Here is a 19,826-nt window from a genome sequence, read left to right on the forward strand (position 1 = left end):
ACATTAGAAAGAAATCCTTCAGTTTAAACAGTGGTCAATTGTTGTCTGTTGTGATACAGTTCTTCCAGCTTGTTTAATAGTGTGGCAAAGTAGACTGGAAAAGATTGGAGTTTTTTATGCTTTTGATTTGTATTTCAGACACCAATTTCCCATTGGAAACTCCCATCATGTGAGTGGCCACAGCAGAAGATTCTCCACTTAAACCTCTCCTTGTGTGCCTCCTTTGTGTACACCATTCCACGCATAATTCCCCTATATCTATCCCTCCAGTACTCTTCCACTCTATTTCCCCAAGTCACATGTGGTCTTCTCACACCTACACCTTTCATTGTATTGTCATACACTCTCCTTATAATCCTCCCACCTTGCATTCTTTCCACATGTCCAAACCAGCTCATAGTATTACATTTCACCCACTTTGCCGCTTCACAATTCATTCCATTTGCATTCCCTGCCATACCTAATCTGTCTTACTTACCCTCATTACTTTCTTCATTTCATATTCCATTTAGTTATACTACATGCTCCTCTCAAGTAACTCATTTCCAAGGCCTGGATTTTTTATTTATATGTTATAAATATATGTATACCTACCTTTTGCTCTTGACCATTGATCATGCTCAGTCAGTATCCACCTCATGTTGTTCATTAGCCCCAAGCAGTTCTTTAAATTTTTTCTTCACCTCATACAGTTTTATTCCTTTTATTGCAAATAGTCATCCAGACTTTCAGTACATGCCAAATTTTTATTAAAGACTTGTGTTCTGCACCTGCTTGTTATCTTATAACTTTTTTTACTCTTGGATTTATCCTGTTCAATGTTAACATTCTCCAGAGTAGCTTGTTTTTTATTTAAGACTTTTTATTTCTGCTGCCTTTGTCTTTTAGTTCATCAAAAAAAAATTGGAAGATTTAACATCTTTTGGACTCTTTTTCTCATGTATAAACTTTCTGAGGTCTTCATTCTACCTTGCTTTTCCTCTCTTTCCACTTCCTGTTCTTGCATTACCACACTCCTGTGTTGCAACCTTCAATGATACAGTCATCAAACATATTTGTATCACCTTAACCTCACCTAATATTATTTCATTGATATTTCTTCTCTTACTTAGGTATTGTATCTCTAGAAAGTTATGTATTCTCTGAATGTGAGACACTGTGTTATAGTATGTTTCCATCTATACTTTTTGTATATCCTGCATTTTTTTTTTTTTTTCAGTTTTAGAAGAAGAATCGTGTAAGTATAGACCTACTTAGATGCATTTAAGGCCAGTATAGAGTATGAACAACCCAGCAAACTTTACATAAAACGGGTTCTTCATTAAATTTTGTAGATAGATTAGTGTACTGATGTTTGGCTTTTTCTTTGCTTCAGAATAAAGTATTCATTTACCGAGGCTTGGAGTACGAGCAGATTGGGGCATTTACACAGCGGATTCAAACAGAATTTCCTCAGGCAAAAATGCTCTCTCACAACACTCCTCCAGATGACAGTATACGGTCATCAGATGGCCAGTATATTCAGGTGAGTTTTGATAAGAATCAAAGGAATGATATAGGTTATTAGATTAAATCTCTCCCTGGGTATAGGGGGGAAGAATACTTCCCACGCATTCCTCACGTGTCGTAGAAGGCGACTAAAGGGGATGGGAGCTAGAAACCCTCCCCTCCTTGTATTTTAACTTTCTAAAAGGGGAGACAGAAGATGGAGTCACACGGGGAGTGCTCATCCTCCTTGAAGGCTCAGATTGGGCTGTCTAAATGTGTGTGGATGTAACCAAGATGAGAAAAAAACGAGAGATAGGTAGTATGTTTGAGGAAAGGAACCTGGATGTTTTGGCTGTGAGAGAAAATAAGCTCAAGGGTAACTGGGAAGAGTGGATTAGGAATATTTTGGGAGTAAAGTCAGGGGTTGGTAAGAGGACAAGAGCAGGGAGTAGCACTACTCCTGAAACAGGAGTGATGGGAGTATGTGATAGAGTGTAAGAAAGTAAACTCTGATATGGGTAAAACTGAAAGTGGATGGAGAGAGATGGGTGATTATTGGTGCATATGCACCTGGGCATGAGAGGAAAGATCATGAGGCAAGTGTTTTGGGAGCAGCTGAGTGAGTGTGTTAGTAGTTTTGATGCACGAGACCGGGTTATAGTGATGGGTGATTTGAATGCAAAGGTGAGTAATGTGGAAATTGAGGGAATAATTGGTGTACAGGGGGTGTTCAGTGTTGTAAATGGAAATGGTGAAGAGCTTATAGATTTGTGTGTTGAAAAAGGACGAGTGATTTGGAATACCTGGTTTAAAAAGAGAGATATACATAAGTATACTTATGTAAGTAGGAGAGATGGCTAGAGAGCGTTATTGGATTACGTGTTGATTGACAGGCGTGTGAAAGAGAGACTTTTGGATGTTGATGTGCTGAGGGGTGCAACTGGAGGGAGGTCTGATCATTATCTTGTGGAGGCGAAGGTGAAGATTTGTAGAGGCTTTCAGAAAAGAAGAGAAAATGTTGGGTGAAGAAAGTGGTGAGAGTAAGTGAGCTTGGGAAGGAGACCTGTGTGAGGAAGTACCAGGAGAGACTGAGTGCAGAATGGAAAAAGGTGAGAGCAAAGGACGTAAGGGGAGTGGGAGAGGAATGGGATGTATTTAGGGAAGCAGTGATGGCTTGCGCTAAAGATGCTTGTGGCACGAGAAGCATGGGAGGTGGGGAAATTAGAAAAGGTAGTGAGTGGTGGGATGAAGAAGTAAGATTATTAGTGAAAGAGGAGAGAGAGGCATTTGGATGATTTTTTGCAGGGAAATAGTGCAAATGACTGGGAGATGTGTAAAAGAAAGAGGCTGGAGGTCAAGAGAAAGGTGCAAGAGGTGAAAAAGAGGGCAAATGAAAGTTGGGGTGAGAGAATATCATTAAATTTTAGGGAGAATAAAAAGATGTTTTGGAAGGAGGTAAATAAAGTGCGTAAGACAAGAGAACAAATGGGAACATCAGTGAAAGGGGCTAATGGAGAGGTGATAACAAGTAGTGGTGATATGAGAAGGAGATGGAGTGAGTATTTTGAAAGTTTGTTGAATGTGTTAGATGATAGAGTGGCAGATATAGGGTATTTTGGTCGAGGTGGTATGCAAAGTGAGAGGATTAGGGAGAATGATTTAGTAGACAGAGAAGAGGTAGTAAAAGCTTTGTGGAAGATGAAAGCTGGCAAGGCAGCGGGTTTGGATGTTATTGCAGTGGAATTTATTAAAGAATGGGGTGACTGTGTTGTTGACTGGTTGGTGAGGTTATTTAATGTATGTATGACTTATGGTGAGGTGCCTGAGGAGTGGCAGAATGCATGCATAGTGTCATTGTACAAAGGCAAAGGGGATAAAGGTGAGTGCTCAAATTACAGAGGTATAAGTTTGTTGAGTATTCAAGGGAAATTATATGGGAGAGTATTGATTGAGAGGGTGAAGACATGTACAGAGCAACAGATTGGGGAAGAGCATTGTGGTTTCAGAAGTGGTAGAGGATGTGTGGATCAGGTGTTTGCTTTGAAGAATGTATGTGAGAAATACTTAGAAAAGCTAATGGATTAGCATGTAGCATTTATGGATCTGGAGAAGGCATATGTTAGAGTTGATAGAGATGCTCTGTGGAAGGTATTAAGAATATATGGTGTGGGAGGCAAGTTGTTAGAAGCAGTGAAAAGTTTTTATCAAGGATGTAAGGCATGTGTACAAGCAGGAAGAGAGGAAAGTGATTGGATCTCAGTGAATGTTGGTTTGCATCAGGGTGCATGAAGTCTCCATGGTTGTTTAATTTGTTTATGTGTGGGGTTGTTGGGGAGGTGAATGCAAGAGTTTTGGAAAGAGGGGCAAGTATGCAGTCTGTTGTGGATTAGAGGGCTTGGGAAGTGAGTCAGTTGTTGTTCGCTGATGATACAGCGCTGGTGGCTGATTCGTGTGAGAAACTGCAGAAGCTGGTGACTGAGTTTGGTAAAGTGTGTGAAAGAAGAAAGCTGAGAGTAAATGTGAATAAGAGCAAGGTTATTAGGTGCAGTAGGGTTGAGGGACAAGTCAATTGGGTGGTAAGTTTGAATGGACAAAAACTGGTGGAAGTGAAGTGTTTTAGATATCTGGGAGTTGAATTGGCAGCGGATGGAACTATGGAAGCAGAAGTGAATCATAGGGTGTGGAAGTGGGCGAAAGTTCTGAGAGTGTTGAAAAATGTGTGGAAGGCAAGAACATTATCTCGGAAAGCAAAAATGGGTATGTTTGAAGGAATAGTGTTTCCATCAATATTATATGGTTGTAAGGCGTGGGCTATAGATATATATGTGCGGAGGAGGTTAGATGTGTTGGAAATGAGATGTTTGAGGACAGTATGTGGTTTGAGGTGGTTTGATCGAGTAAGTAATGAAAGGGTAAGAGAGATGTGTGGTAATAAAAAAGAGTGTGGTTGAGAGAGCAGAAGATGGTGTATTGAAATAGTTTGGTCACAGGGAGAGAATGAGTGAGGAAATATTGACAAAGAGGATATATGTGTCAGAGGTGGATGGAACTAGGAGAAGTGGGAGATGAAATTGGAGGTGGAAAGATGGAGTGAAAAAGATTTTGAGTGATTGGGGCCTGAACATGCAGGAGTGTGAAAGGCATGCAAGGAATAGAGTGAATTGGAACGATGTTGTATACCGGGATCGACGTGCTGTCAGTGGATTGAACCAGGGCATGTGAAGCATCTGGGGTAAACCATGGAAAGTTCTGTGGGGCCTGGATGTGGAAAAGGTGCTGTGGTTTCGGTGCATTATACACGACAGCAAGAGATTGACTGTGAATGAATGTGGCCTACTGAGTGTGAATGAATGTGGCCTTTGTTGTCTTTTCCTAGCACTACCTCGCTCGCATGTGGGGGGAGGGGTTTGTCATTTCATGTGTGGCGGGATGGCGACAGGAATGGATAAAGGCAGCAAGTATGAATTATGTACATGTGTGTATATGTATATGTCTGTGTATGTATATATATATATACATTGAAATGTATAGGTATGTATATATGCATGTGTGGACGTATATGTATATATATGTGTATGTGGGTGGGTTGGGCCATTCTTTTGTCTTTCGTTGCACTATCTCGCTAACGCGGGAGACGACTAAGTATAATGAAATGAAAATAGTAAGATTAAACGCTGCATGGGTATTAGTATTTAATTATTGTATCTCAAGTTTTCTTGTGACAGGAAACAGTTATGTAATGTAACAGTTCATGTAGAGTTTGTGATGCATGATGCACTCAGCAGAACTACAGTGAATAAGCTTGATTATCTAGTTGATTTTGTCTTAGTAATGAACATTGTCTAGTTTTTTAGATATTGATAAAGCATGAATAATGTCCTTTAAACACTTTAATGATGTCCTTTTGCACGCACACCTCCATAGTCACCCTTGTCGTACAGTTGCTCTATCATTCTAGCTTATTGTCTAAGGGACCTTTGATCTTTTCATACTGCTTTACTTCCCTCACATTCCTCACGTGTCGTAGAAGGCGACTAAAGGGGATGGGAGCGGGTGGCTGGAAACCCTCCCCTCCTTGTATTTTAACTTTCTAAAAGGGGAAACAGAAGAAGGAGTCACGCGGGAAGTGCTCATCCTCCTCGAAGGCTCAGATTGGTGTCTAAATATGTGTGGATGTAACCAAGATGAGATAAAAGGAGAGATAGGTAGTATGTTTGAGGAAAGAACCTGGATGGTTTGGCTCTGAGTGAAACGAAGCTCAAGGGTAAAGGGGAAAAGTGGTTTGGGAATGTCTTTGGAGTAAAGTCAGGGGTTAGTGAGAGGACTAGAGCAAGGGAAGGAGTAGCACTACTCCTGAAACAGGAGTGGTGGGAGTATGTGATAGAGTGTAAGAAAGTAAACTCTAGATTGATATGGGTAAAACTGAAAGTGGATGGAGAGAGATGGGTGATTATTGGTGCATATGCACCTGGGCATGAGAAGAAAGATCATGAGAGGCAAGTTTTGGGAGCAGCTGAGTGAGTGTGTTAGTAGCTTTGATGTACAAGACCGGGTTATAGTGATGGGTGATTTGAATGCAAAGATGAGTAATGTGGCAGTTGTGGGAATAATTGGTATACATGAGGTGTTCAGTGTTGTAAATGGAAATGGTAAAGAGCTTGTAGATTTATGTGCTGAAAAAGGACTGGTGATTGGGAATACCTGGTTTAAAAAGAGAGATATACATAAGTATACGTATATAAGTAGGAGAGATGGCCAGAGAGCATTATTGGATTATGTGTTAATTGATAGGCGCGTGAAAGAGAGACCTTTGGATGTTAATGTGCTGAGAGATGCAACTGGAGGGATGTCTGATCATTATCTTATGGAGGTGAAGGTGAAGATTTGTAGAGGTTTTCAGAAAAGAAGAGAGAATGTTGGGGTGAAAAGAGTGGTGAGAGTAAGTGAGCTTAGGAAGGAGACTTGTGTGAGGAAGTACCAGGAGAGACTGAGTACAGAATGAAAAAAGGTGAGAACAAAGGAGGTAAGGGGAGTGGGGGAGGAATGGGATGTATTTAGGGAAGCAGTGATGGCTTGCGCAAAAGATGCTTGTGGCATGAGAAACGTGGGAGGTGGGCAGATTAGAAAGGGTAATGAGTGGTGGGATGAAGAAGTAAGATTATTAGTGAAAGAGAAGAGAGAGGCATTTGGACGATTATTGCAGGGAAATAATGCAAATGAGTGGGACCTGTATAAAGAAAGAGGCAGGAGGTCAAGAGAAAGGTGCAATAGGTGAAAAAGAGGGCAAATGAGAGAGTATCATTAAATTTAGGGAGAATAAAAAGATGTTCTGGAAGAAGGTAAATAAAGTGCATAAGACAAGGGAAAAAATGGTAACTTCAGTGAATGGGGCTAATGGGGAGGTGATAACAAGTAGTGGTGATGTGAGAAGGAGATGGAGTGAGTATTTTGAAGGTTTGTTGAATGTATTTGATGATAGAGTGGCAGATATAGAGTGTTTGGTGGAGGTGGTGTGCAAAGTGAGAGGGTTAGAGAGAATCATTTGGTAAACAGAGAAGAGGTAGTAAAAGCTTTGCAGATGATGAAAGCTGGCAAGGCAGCAGGGTTGGATGGTGTTGCAGTGGAATTTATTAAAAAAGGGGGTGACTATTGTTGACTGGTTGGTAAAGTTATTTAATGTATGTATGACTCATGGTGAGGTGCCCGAGGATTGGTGGAATGCTTGCATAGTGCCATTGTACAAAGGCATAGGGGATAAAAGTGAGTGCTCAAATTTCAGAGGTATAAGTTTGTTGAGTATTCCTGGGAAATTATATGGGAGGGTATTGATTGAGAGGGTAAGGCATGTACAGAGCATCAGATTGGGGAAGAGCAGTGTGATTTCAGAAGTGGTAGAGGATGTGTGGATCAGGTGTTTTCTTTGAAGAATGTATGTGAGAAATACTTAGAAAAGCAAATGGATTTGTATGTAGCATTTATGGATCAAGAGAAGTCATATGATAGAGTTAATAGAGATGCTCTGTGGAAGGTATTAAGAATATATGGTATGGGAGGCAAGTTGTTAGAAGCAGTGAAAAGTTTTTATCGAGGATGTAAGGCATGTGTATGTGTAGGAAGAGAGGAAAGTGATTGGTTCTTAGTGAATGTAGGTTTTCGGCAGGGGTGTGTGATGTCTCCATGGTTGTTTAATTTGTTTCTGGATGGGGTTGTTAGGGAGGTGAATGCAAGAGTTTTGGAAAGAGGGGCAAGTATGAAGTCTGTTGTGGATGAGAGAGCTTGGGAAGTGAGTCAGTTGTTGTTCGCTGGTGGCTGATTCGGGTGAGAAACTGCAGAAGCTGGTGACTGAGTTTGGTAAAGTGTGTGAAAGAAGAAAGCTGAGGTTAAATGGGAATAAGAGCAAGGTTATTAGGTAGAGTAAGGTTGAGGGACAAGTCAATTGGGATGTAAGTTTGAATGGAGAAAAATTTGAGGAAGTGAAGTGTTTTAGATATCTGGGAGTGGATGTGGCAGCGGATGGAACCATGGAAGCGGAAGTGAATCATAGGGTTGGGGAGGGGACCAAATTTCTGGGAGCATTGAAGAATGTGTGGAAGTCGAGAACATTATCTCGGAAAGCAAAAATGGGTATGTTTGAAGGAATAGTGGTTCCAACAATGTTATATGGTTGCAGGGCGTGGGCTATGGATAGAGTTGTGCGGAGTAGGGTGGATATGCTGAAAATGAGATGTTTGAGGACAATATGTGGTGTGAGGTGGTTTGATCGAGTAAGTAATAATAGGGTAAGAGAGATGTGTGGTAATAAAAAGAGTGTGGTTGAGAGAGCAGAAGAGGGTGTGTTGAAATGACTTGGTCACATGGAGAGAATGAGTGAGGAGAGATTGACCAAGAGGATACATGTGTCAGAGGTGGAGGGAACGAGAAGTGGGAGACCAAATTGGAGGTAGAAAGATAGAGTGAAAAAGATTTTGAGTGATCAGGGCCTGAACATCAGGAGGGTGAAAGGCGTGCAAGGAATAGAGTGAATTGGAATCGATGTGGTATACTGGGGTCGACGTGCTGTCAATGAATTGAACCAGGGCATGTGAAGCGTCTGGGGTAAACCATGGAAAGTTCTGTGGGGCCTGGATGTGGAAAGGGAGCTGTGGTTTCGGTGCATTATTACATGACAGCTAGAGACTGAATGTGAACTAAAGTGGCCTTTGTTGTCTTTTCCTAGCACTACCTCGCGCACATTTGGGGGGAGGGGGGTGGTTATTTTCATGTGTGGCGAGGTGGCAACGGGAATGAATAAAGGCAGACAGTATGAATTATCTGCATGTATATATATGTACGTGTCTTTGTGTGTATATATATATGTATATGTTGAGATGTATAAGTATGTATATTTGTGTGTGTGGATATGCATATATATACATGTGTATGTGGGTGTGTTGGGCCATTGTTTCGTCTGTTTCCTTGTGCTACCTCGCAAACGCGGGAGAGCGACAAAGCAAAATGATAAATAAAAAATATTTATATAAATTCTTATCAGTCCACAGGGAAAATGAAACACGATAAGTTCCCAAGTGCACTTTCGTGTGATAATCACATCATCAGGGGAGACACAAGAGAGAAATATAACAGTCAATTGATATACATCAAAGAGACGAAGCCAGGACGCCATTTGTTAAGCATACGATTGTCCAAGACAGACATCGAGCATTCATAGATTATCATTTTACAAATTTTGTCAGCATTAAAGTTATCTAATTTGTATAAACCATCACTATTATTGAGATTATAATTCTTTGTGTTTTTTATGATTAAAAGATTCAATGATATTTCTCGTGGTAATAGAGTTAGAGTTAATAACTGAGATGGTATTACTCCAGTCAATACAATGATCATAGTTTTTAACATGATTAAGCAAGGCATTTGATTCTTGTCCTGTTCTTTTACTATATTTATGTTGCTTAAGTCTAACAGGAAGATCCTTACCAGTCTGCCCAACATAAAATTTATCACAATTTCCACATGGCACTTTATAGATGCATCCAGGAGAATTTTCTGGTGAATTCCTGATTGAGATATTCTTTATGGTATTATTGTTGCTGAAGGCAACAATTACATTAAAGGATTTAAGCAACATGGGAAGTAAAGTAAAATTATCATTAAAAAGGAGAACTAAAAGATTCTTGGTGTCAATGGGAGGTTTGGGCTCAACTCTATAAAATGATTTCTTTGCTGACTTAAGGGATTTATTAATGAAAGATCTAGGGTACTTTAACTTAGATCCAATAGAATATATCTTCTCAAACTCATCATCAATAAACTCTGGATTGCAAATACGTAATGCCCTAAGGAACATAGATTGAAAAGATGATTTACCTCTGTCATGTTGAGATGAGTAATAATGGATATATGAGCATACAATGGTAGGTTTTCTGTATATGCTAAACTTGAACTTGCTTCCTTACCTATGGATCATGCAATCTAAAAATGGTAACATACCATTATTTTCATTTTCTACAGTAAATTTGATGGAAAGTACTAAATTGTTAAGTGTGGGGAGAAATATTTGTAAATTTTCATTTGTTGGCCAAACACAAAGAACATCATCTACATACCTAAACCAAATTGCATTAGAAGGTAAGATATCCTTTAGTAATTTTGTTTAAAAAAATTCCATATAAAGATTGCTTAGTACAAGTGAAAGAGGGTTACCCTTGCCATGCCAAATTTTTTAGCATAATAATCCTCTTTGAATTGAAATTCACAGTCTTTTATACACAATTTTATCAGTTCAGTGAAAACAGACTTTGGAACAGGTAAATGAATATCATCTAAGACATCAAATAAATATTCTAAAAGGTCATCAACTGGAACTTTATTGAAAAGTGAGGAAACAAAGCTAACTAGGTGGAAATCAAAATTAACATTGATATTGTTTAGTTTGTTGACTAAATCTACATTATTCATGATATTAGAATTTGATACCTTACCCACTGAAGGGCTTAATAGAAACTAACCATTTTGACAATTTATATGTGATGGAGCCTACTGAACTCACTGTAGGTCTTGCTGGAAAATTCTGTTTGTGTGTTTTGATAAGTCCCTACATATATGGCAATGAAGAGGTCAGAGATGACAAACTTTTGATCAGAGAACCACTACCTTTCAACAACAACTTCATTTCTTTATTGAAATGGGAATTAACTGCTTCTAAGGGATTTTTGCTGAGTTTAGAATATGTTGTGTCATCATTTTAAAGATCATTCATTTAAGATAAATAGTTACTTTTATCTAAAATCACAACAGTGTTAGCCTTATCTGCTTTAGTAATAGGTATATCCTTGTCTTTTTTTAAGTTGTTAATAGCTCCTATAACTCTTTTAGGGCAATTAGGTTCCACTGGTTTTGACTAACTAGCATACACTAAACCCTTGCAGATATTAATTTCATCATTAGTTCAATTACTGTTTTTCTCAAAATCACAAAAAGACTTTGCGATATCAACTCAGCTGGCTTCCCTGTTAGAGCACACGAAACTTAACCCATAGCCTAATGCACACAAGAATCCTTATCTAGTTGTTTATTAGACAGGCTTACCACAAAAGAAGGGTTTGTGTTCTTAGTCCAGTCGCTGTTTTTAATAAGATGTTCCAACTTACAATTTAGTGTCATATGTAGCCTATTGCGTTCATTCCTTAATCTATCGTAGCGATAGTCCAACATCCGGTTCTTCCAATACATCGGTATTGCCATTTGAAAGGCACGTTTCCTCTCTCTTGTAATGCGAAAAGCCTCCTCCATTTCAAGTTGTCTTTTTTTAAGTTGTTAATAGCTCTTATAAATCTTTTAGGGCAATTAGGTTCCACTGGTTTTGACTAACTAGCATACACTAAACCCTTGCAGATATTAATTTCATCATTAGTTCAATTACTATGTTTCTCAAAATCACAAAAAGACTTTGCGATATCAACTCAGCTGGCTTCCCTGTTAGAGCACACGAAACTTAACCCATAGCCTAATGCACACAAGAATCCTTATCTAGTTGTTTATTAGACAGGCTTATCACAAAAGAAGGGTTTGTGTTCTTAGTCCAGTCGCTGTTTTTAATAAGATGTTCCAACTTACAATTTAGTGTCATATGTAGCCTATTGCATCCATTCCTTAATCTATCGTAGCAATAGTCCAACATCCGGTTCTTCCAATACGTCGGTATTGCCATTTGAAAGGCACGTTTCCTCTCTCTTGTAATGCAAAAAGCCTCCTCCATTTCAAGTTTCTTTAATTCAATGTGTTTCTTTAATATAAAGTTTTGGAATTGGTCAAATAGTCGACCAGACAGCTGCAACAATCGCTGAGGTAGAACAGATCTTTGCATCACTTGTTCATCAAGGCATTTCCTAAGGGATCCAAATCGTAACTTCGGTTGGTGGGCCTTGATTAACGATTTGGAGAAAGCAGTAACAAAAGGAGAAAGTCCAGGACGGCTTGCAGAGCTTGCAAGCTGTCCTGGACTTTCTCCTTTCTCCCAGGTATTCCCAATCACCATTCCTTTTTCAGCACACGAATCTACAAGCTCTTCACCATTTCCATTTACAAGACTGAACACCCCATGTACACCAATTATTCCCTCAACTGCCACATTATTCACCTTTGCATTCGAATCACCCATCACTATAACCCGGTCTCATGCATCAAAACTGCTAACACACTCTCTCAGCTGCTTCCAAAACACTTGCCTCATGATCTTTCTTCTCATACCCAGGTGCATATGCACCAATAATCATCCATCTCTCTCCATCCACTTTCAGTTTTACCCATATCAATCTAGAGTTAACTTTCTTACACTCTAACACATACTCCCACAACTCCTGTTTCAGGAGTAGTGCTACTCCTTCCTTTGCTCTTGTCCTCTCACCAACCCCTGACTTTACTCCCAAAACATCCCGAAACTACTCTTCCCCTTTACCCTCGAGCTTCGTTTCACTCAGAGCTAAAACATCCAGGTTCCTTTTCTCAAACATACTCCCTATCTCTCCTTTTTTCTCATCTTGGTTACATCCACACACACATTTAGACAGCCCAATCTGAGCCTTCGAGGAGGATGAACACTCCCCACGTGACTCCTCCTGTTTCCCCTTTCAGAAAGTTAAGATACAAGGAGGGGAGGGTTTCTAGCCCCCCGCTCCTGTCACCTTTAGTTGCCTTCTATGACGTGGGGAATGCGTGGAAAGTATTCTTTCTCCCCTGTAGTTAGATATTGTGTGGTTAATGACATGCTTTTTCATCATTTAAGAATCATCTTTAATTGTTTTCTAAATTCAATAAATATATATGATTTGATTTGTATTGTACAGTGGCTATTTTCTCTTTTGTATGAAATAATGTTTTATATTTTATATGTAATCTGAATTGGATGATGAATTTATTGCAAAATAGCTTAGTTTTCCACTAACTAGTTAATGTTTGCATTATATATGTATAGAATTATCACTCCAGAATACATTGTTGGTAATTGATTTATTTTCATTTCCAGATATGTGCTGTGAAGACTTTACCTGAGGCCAACCCAATGTTTGAGGGTGCAGAGGTTGATGAACGAATTCTGAAGTACTATTCAAACAACCATGTTCGACGTTTTGTTTATGACAGACCTTTTTATCGTGGCCCTGCAGATAAAGATAATGAGTTCAAGGTAAATGAATCCTTAGAAACCATGAAGGATGTATTTTTATGGAGATTTCATTGCAAGGGAAGGAATACTTTTCAACATTGTAGTTTTACATAGTTGTGCTTCCACCATATATTTCATGATAGTATGTGAAGAATAACCCCAGGTGTCTTCATTTCATTTGTTGATAAGAAAGCAAAATAAGCTTGCTTATATTCTAGACTGTTGTGACCATTCTCCCAACACTGGATTTGTTTTTCATTCCCCATCTCTCAAAATTTAACTGCACAAAATTTGTGCTCTTGAAGATAATGTAGTTCTTGGTTTTGTTTTCTCTAATTTCTCTGTGCAAGACTTGAGCATTATTTCACCCCATATATATTTCCTACTAATCCACTACCCCTTTTCTTTGCTCTTTTTTCACAAATTCCTTAAAGAATTTCCATTGACAGAAGGCAATTGGACCAGATGATTTCTTTTTCATTTGTGTAAGGATTTTACCTCAGAATTTGTGTTCATGCTTGCTTTTCAGTTTTGTTTTTACTAAAAATCCAAAACTTCTTTATGTTGGAAACATGCAGTGGTACAACCCATCACAAGGAAGGGTAATTGTTCCATACCCCCATAGCTGCTGTTGTTGTGCTTTGATTTCTACTATCTCCAGTGTCTTTTAATCTCCCCTCAACTCCCATTTCCCCAATTATTAATCTCTTAGTTTTTCTTTGTCACCAGTGTGCAGGGTGAGACACATTGTTGATATCTTTCCTGTGCTACTAATGTATGAGTAGCCTCGGAGAAACTTTGAGAAACCTTATGATGTGGCCCAAGATATGTTGAAAGCTTTTTGAAAAGGTGTACATCAGGGTCTGATCTCAGTCTGTTTTCTTATATCCAACTTTGTTCTGGTCATTGCAATCCTATGACTATTGATGGGTAACATTTCCTCAGTAGTTGTGATCCTCAGAATTTTGTCCTCTCATCTGGTCTTTTTATTACCAGTTATCATCTTTCTCAAATAAGTAACGCAAATCAATCATATGCTGTTTTTATGTTATTTGTACACTATAGAGAGGTCTATACTGATGACAGCTGTGCACATCTTCATTTCTTACAAATCTGTTCCATCATCTTTTGTTTAATCTACTTTTTGTGTATCATGACTATTTCAGTAACCTCATGTTTTCATAAGATTTCCAAGTGGAGCAGACATAACCTAGTTCAGTTTAATGCTCCCATCCATACACAGAGAGGTACACCACCGAATTTCCGGTAACTGATGGTTCGGCACCTCCTTTAGTCCAGACAAAATTACGTGTGGGAACTTGAAATTACTGTGGTCACCAGACTAGTTTACTGGGTGGGGACAGATGGCGTTGTGTGTAGGGTGCGCTTATTTACATTCTTTACACTGCACTTGTTGGTGGTGATACTGCAATTCTGTGAGATTCTTAGCTTATTTTGCTTAAATGTAACTCTAGCTATGGCTTCTAAGACATATGGGTTTGTCAGTTGTGGTGTCAAACATAAACACCAGTCCATATCGATCCAAGATAAAGAAGAACTGTTGAAAAAAATGGACCATTGTCTTTCGGTGTGTAAGCTGTGTGACATCTGCAGTATTGGTTCATCAACTGTTTATGATATAAAGAAGCAAAGGGTGAAAATACTGAAATTCTATGCAGACAGTGCTTCCAAGAAGCAAATGACGATTAGAAAAACTATGAAAGAGATGGTTAGAGTACTGAACACAATTGAGTGATGCTGGAATGGTTTCGACAGTGTCGGAGTGATGGAGTGGACTTGGGTAGCATGGGAGATGTATAATTGGTAGGTTAGAGGTGTGTTGAATTATTATTATGTGACCATGGTTGGTCTGGCAAAATGGGTAATCCGGCAAGGCTTTGGAACCAAGAGTGCTGGAAAATTGGTGGTGTACCTGTAATAAAGAGTGCTGAATAGCCTTAGAAGCTCCAGTGTTTGGCTTATAAAACTAAATTCTGTAATCTAATCCAGTCCATACATATTAAACAGCCATGGAGACAAGTGGAGCAGACATATCCTAGTTAAGATTAGTGCTCCCATCCATACTTATATTAAACATCAATGGAGACATCTCACCCCTTGACACACATCCACTTTCACCTGAATCTCTCACCCTCCTTTTTACCTACTCACACATATGACTGACATTCTTGATAAAACTTTCATTGCTTCTAGTTGCCTGCTTCTCCTGCAATAAGACCTTCCACAAGACATCTTTATCAACTCTTGAATTCTTTTTCTCCACTAATTTTTATTGTTTTGCCATTATTGGTATTTAGTTCAGTGCCATGCATTGATAAGGAGTTTTTTACATGACTAGAATCTATGACAGTGTTTGTGATTACCTGTTTTTGATAAACCATTTGTATAGTGCAAGGAGGAAGTTAGTATGTGTATTACATATTACTGATAACCTGCTTGCACAGTATGAAGAGGGAATTGATATGTGAAATTAAGTATATTTGATAACCTGTTTGTAGGATATAAGGATGGAGTTATGCACTCACAGAATCCCATCTCTTGAACTTTCTCCTCTGACTTTTTTGAAACCAACTTTTTTTTAAGCTTTTATTTATTGTCGACATTCTAAATTTCATCAGTTAGCTTTTTCCATCCTCCATTACTCTTGACACTATGAAAGTACTTATTTACATCTTTGTCTAACAGTTTTCATGCTTATTTTTTTTATTTAGCTTTTGGTTGCACTAACTTTGGTCTTTCAAAGAACTACTGACTGTTAGCTTCATCAAACTGGTTTAGGAATTTGAGGCCTATGATCATGTCTTCCCATACTCTCTCTATTTCCATGGTAAGCTAATTTATAGTCCCTAACCCTCACTGTAGGTTGTCTTTCTTATTTTTGGTTCTATCTTTGTTGCACCCTTCTTGCTTATCTGTATTAGTATTTTGTGCTTTTTTAAGTGCAATGACCAAACTTAAGCAAATTCCAGTTTTGCTTTAAGTTGTAGGTTGGTAGTATTTGATAGGCAGCCAATGACCAGTGGGGTATATTGCGTGTGCTACCCACCTGGATATTGGGAGGGTTAGTGATGGCTGTGTAGTGAGCTAGCACTTCAGTGGTTTTCAAACTACACTCCTTTGATCCAGGTAGTTGTCTTTCTGCTTCACCCACACACAGAATACTGACAGTCTGTCCACAAACATACAATCTTTCCATGTCATACATACCACTTGATATCACTTAGCTCACACAGCTCATTCTTCATAACTCTAGGTTTCCCATGGTGAGCACTATGCACTAGCCCTGCCTTTTGGCAAGATAGTAGGAACAGTAGAAGTAGTAGGTTGGAATATTTAGGCTGCAGCATTAAATAGAAATATTAGGTAAAGGTAGTTGGTATGAACATGAGGCAGGAGCATTAGGACGTAATAGTCAATAGTAACATTAGGTAATAGCCTCTGCAAACACTTTGTTAGAGTTGCCTTTTACCAGCGGTTTGTTAAGGATGAGGTGTTAAGTGCTAAGAAGTGGCATTGGAGTTCACTTCTTATGGAGAATCTATTGCCATGCCCACCCCCTAGAGGGCATTCCAGGTGGAAACAGGTGTGAGAGATATAGATAGATAGTTTAAAGTTGTGGATAGCTTGCTGAATATTTCCTTATTCATGTACAGGTACACCACTGATTTTCCGGCACTCTTGGTTCCAAAGCCTTGGCAGATTAACCATTTTGCCGGACCAACCATGGTCACGTAATGATAATTCATCAACACACCTCTAACCCACTAATTATACATCTCCCATGTGTCTAAAGTATACCATGAACTGCTAGAAATTTAAATTAAACAAATTATTAATGTAAATTAGATAAATGAACGAAATACAGGTACTTATACACCTGCTCAGGACTGAGGTGCTCGTCATCTACGAGTTTTGCAAATTCGTCCACATACTCAGCAGCTCCTTTGTGGTTTGCAGACCGCTTCTCCCCGCATGCTTTATTCTTGGAAATTCCATGACACTTCTTAAATCTTTGAAGCCATCCTTCACTATAGTCATGCTCATGTCGTGATTTAAGTTCTTTATGGAACAACTTAGCCTGGTTCATGGTTCATTTTCATGCTACCTGGCAAGTCCACTCCATCACTCCAACGCTGTTGAAACCATTCCATCATCACTCAATCATGTTCAGTACTCTTACCATCTTTCATGGTTTTTCCAATCGTCATTTGCTTCTTTGAATGGCTGTCTGCATAGAATTTCAGTATTTTCTTCCTCTGCTTCTTTATATCATGAACAGTTGATGAACCAATACTGCAGATGTCTCACAGCTTATGCACCGAAACACCATGGTCCATTTTTTCAACAGTTCTACTTTACCTTGGATCGATATGGACCGGTGTTTACATTTGACACCACAGCTGGCACTCATATTTCTTAGGAGCCATAGCTAGGGTTAAATGTAAGCAAATTAAGCTAAGAATCTCACAGAATTGCGGTATCACTACCAACAAGTGAAGTGTAAAGAATGTAAATAAATGCACTAGTAAACTAGTCTGGTTGCCATGGTAATTTCAAGTTCCCTCTCATAATTTGTGCAAAGTAAAGGAGGTACTGAACCATCAGTTTCCGGAAATTCGGTGGTGTACCTGTATTTGAGTACAGTTTTATTTTTGGTTGCACATAGTTTGTCTTCTTTACAGTTCTTGTGAGTTGGTATGCTGGTGTACTGATGACTGGTTAATTACATTATTGACCCCTAAGTCATTCATACTCATATTCCTGCAGCATATTATGGGCTAAATTATATTCATATCAAGGTCTTTTTTTGCTGTAACCCACCCTCATTACTTTTGCATTTATCTTGTTGGAATTCTTGAACCACGTATTAAACCAACTTTGTTGCTTGTGAAAGTTCCTTTATGATAGGGTTGATTCAATCCTCATCATTCTTTACCTTTCTCATGACCTTAGCATCATCCACAAACATATTCAGTTATGAGACCAGTCCTTCTGGCAAGTCATTTCCATAGATTGTGAAGAGGAATGGCCCTGCAACACAACAGGTAACCGTAGCCCATTTTGAGAAGACTTCTCTAACATGCATTCTGTGTTCCTTTCCACTTAGATGATTCTCTTGCTGTCAAAGGTGTTTCCCTCAAATGCTTGCCTGAATATCTAGCTTACTGACCTCTAATGTGGTAGTGTCAGATGCTCACTGACAGTCCACGAACATGTAGTTCATCTGTTCGTCCCTTTTGTTTAAGAAATTTGTTGTGCACGACCTCCTTTCCCTGAACCATTGTTGCCTCACTTTGGGAGATTTTCCTTTGCAATTAATGACCATTTGCTCCTTGAGTAACTTCAGTATTTTACTGACCATGCACATCAGATATGCTGGTCTTTAATGTCTACATTGAAAGATTGGCTCTGATGTCTATCTTCATATATGAAGAAAGAATCCTCCATCTAAAAGTAAGAAAATTTTTCAAAACAAGTTATAGACAGTTTTTGTGTTGGCCTGATCTAGTGCTGATTAAGGGGCTAGTTTTTGTGTTGGTCTGATCTAGTGCTGATTAAGAGGCTAGGGAGGGTGTAGTTTACACATCTGATGTCTATCCTGCCCTTATAAAGTTGCAGTGCAAGTCATGATAAGTGCACAGCAATCAACCTGCAAGTCATGCATACGTGGTGATCCCACTGAAATTCGGAGATAGTTGGATGACTTGTGTAATGAGGAATGCCTATGATATGTATCAGGTTGTGAGGAAAGTGAAGAATTATAGTAAGAGAAATGTGAAGAAGTAAGTGATTTGGTGATTTCAGCGTATTACATAACAAAGAAGTAGGTCTGTGCAGGAAGTGTTCCCACTGATTATGCAGTTGTGGAAGAAATTGCGGAACAACTGCACCTAGTTTTTTCTTCATGCAATCAAGGGGTGATGGAAGATTGTGGCAACAGATAAGTGAAGAGGTAGATTATTTCCAAAGAAAATGCCTCTAATAATCAGCCCATGTGTGCCAGCCACTCAGTTGTCATGCTTAATTTCAGTGTGAGCTAGTGTAATATTTTTTGATATGTACATGTTACCATCAACTCTGAGGCTGTGTATGAAATATGAGTAAAGTGTACTAAAATTTCAGGATGAAGAAAGAAACAAAACCTTCCATGTCCTCCCATGTATGCCAGCCAGTTTTCCTGACACTTATTTCTAGTTTAATGTCATATTTTTATGACTGGGAGATGTATAAAAGAAAGAGGCAGGAGGTCAAGAGAAAGGTGCAAGAGTTGAAAAAGAGGGCAATAAGAGTTGGGGTAAGAGAGTATCATTAAATTTTAGGGAGAATCAAAAGATGTTTTGGAAGGAGGTAAATAAAGTGCGTAAGACAAGGGAACAAATGGGAACTTCAGTGAAGGGACTAATGGGGAGGTGATAACAAGTAGTGGTGATGGGGAGAAGGAGATGGAGTGAGTATTTTGAAGGTTTGTTGAATGTATTTGATGATAGAGTGGCAGATATAGGGTGTTTTGGTCAAGGTGGTGTGAAAGTGAGAGGGTTAGGGAGAATGATTTGGTAAACAGAGAAGAGGTAGTAAAAGCTTTGCGGAAGATGAAAGCCGGCAAGGCAGCAGGTTTGGTTGGTATTGCAGTGGAATTTATTAAAAAAGGGGATGA

The 19,826-nt window shown here is 39.0% G+C and overlaps 1 protein-coding gene across 3 annotated transcripts in view; it reads left to right on the forward strand.

The window, feature by feature from the left end:
* spg (dedicator of cytokinesis spg) overlaps nt 1-19,826 on the forward strand; it is a 392,951-nt gene that overhangs the window by 295,737 nt on the left and 77,388 nt on the right. For all 3 annotated transcript variants that reach the window (XM_071687033.1, XM_071687034.1, XM_071687035.1), the window contains 2 exons: nt 1,376-1,525; nt 13,013-13,171. In XM_071687033.1, coding sequence (XP_071543134.1) covers nt 1,376-1,525; nt 13,013-13,171 — 309 coding nt within the window. The remainder of the gene's footprint in view (nt 1-1,375; nt 1,526-13,012; nt 13,172-19,826) is intronic.

The sequence above is a fragment of the Panulirus ornatus genome, chromosome 43, assembly GCF_036320965.1.
Source record: "Panulirus ornatus isolate Po-2019 chromosome 43, ASM3632096v1, whole genome shotgun sequence".
NCBI lineage: Eukaryota > Metazoa > Arthropoda > Malacostraca > Decapoda > Palinuridae > Panulirus > Panulirus ornatus.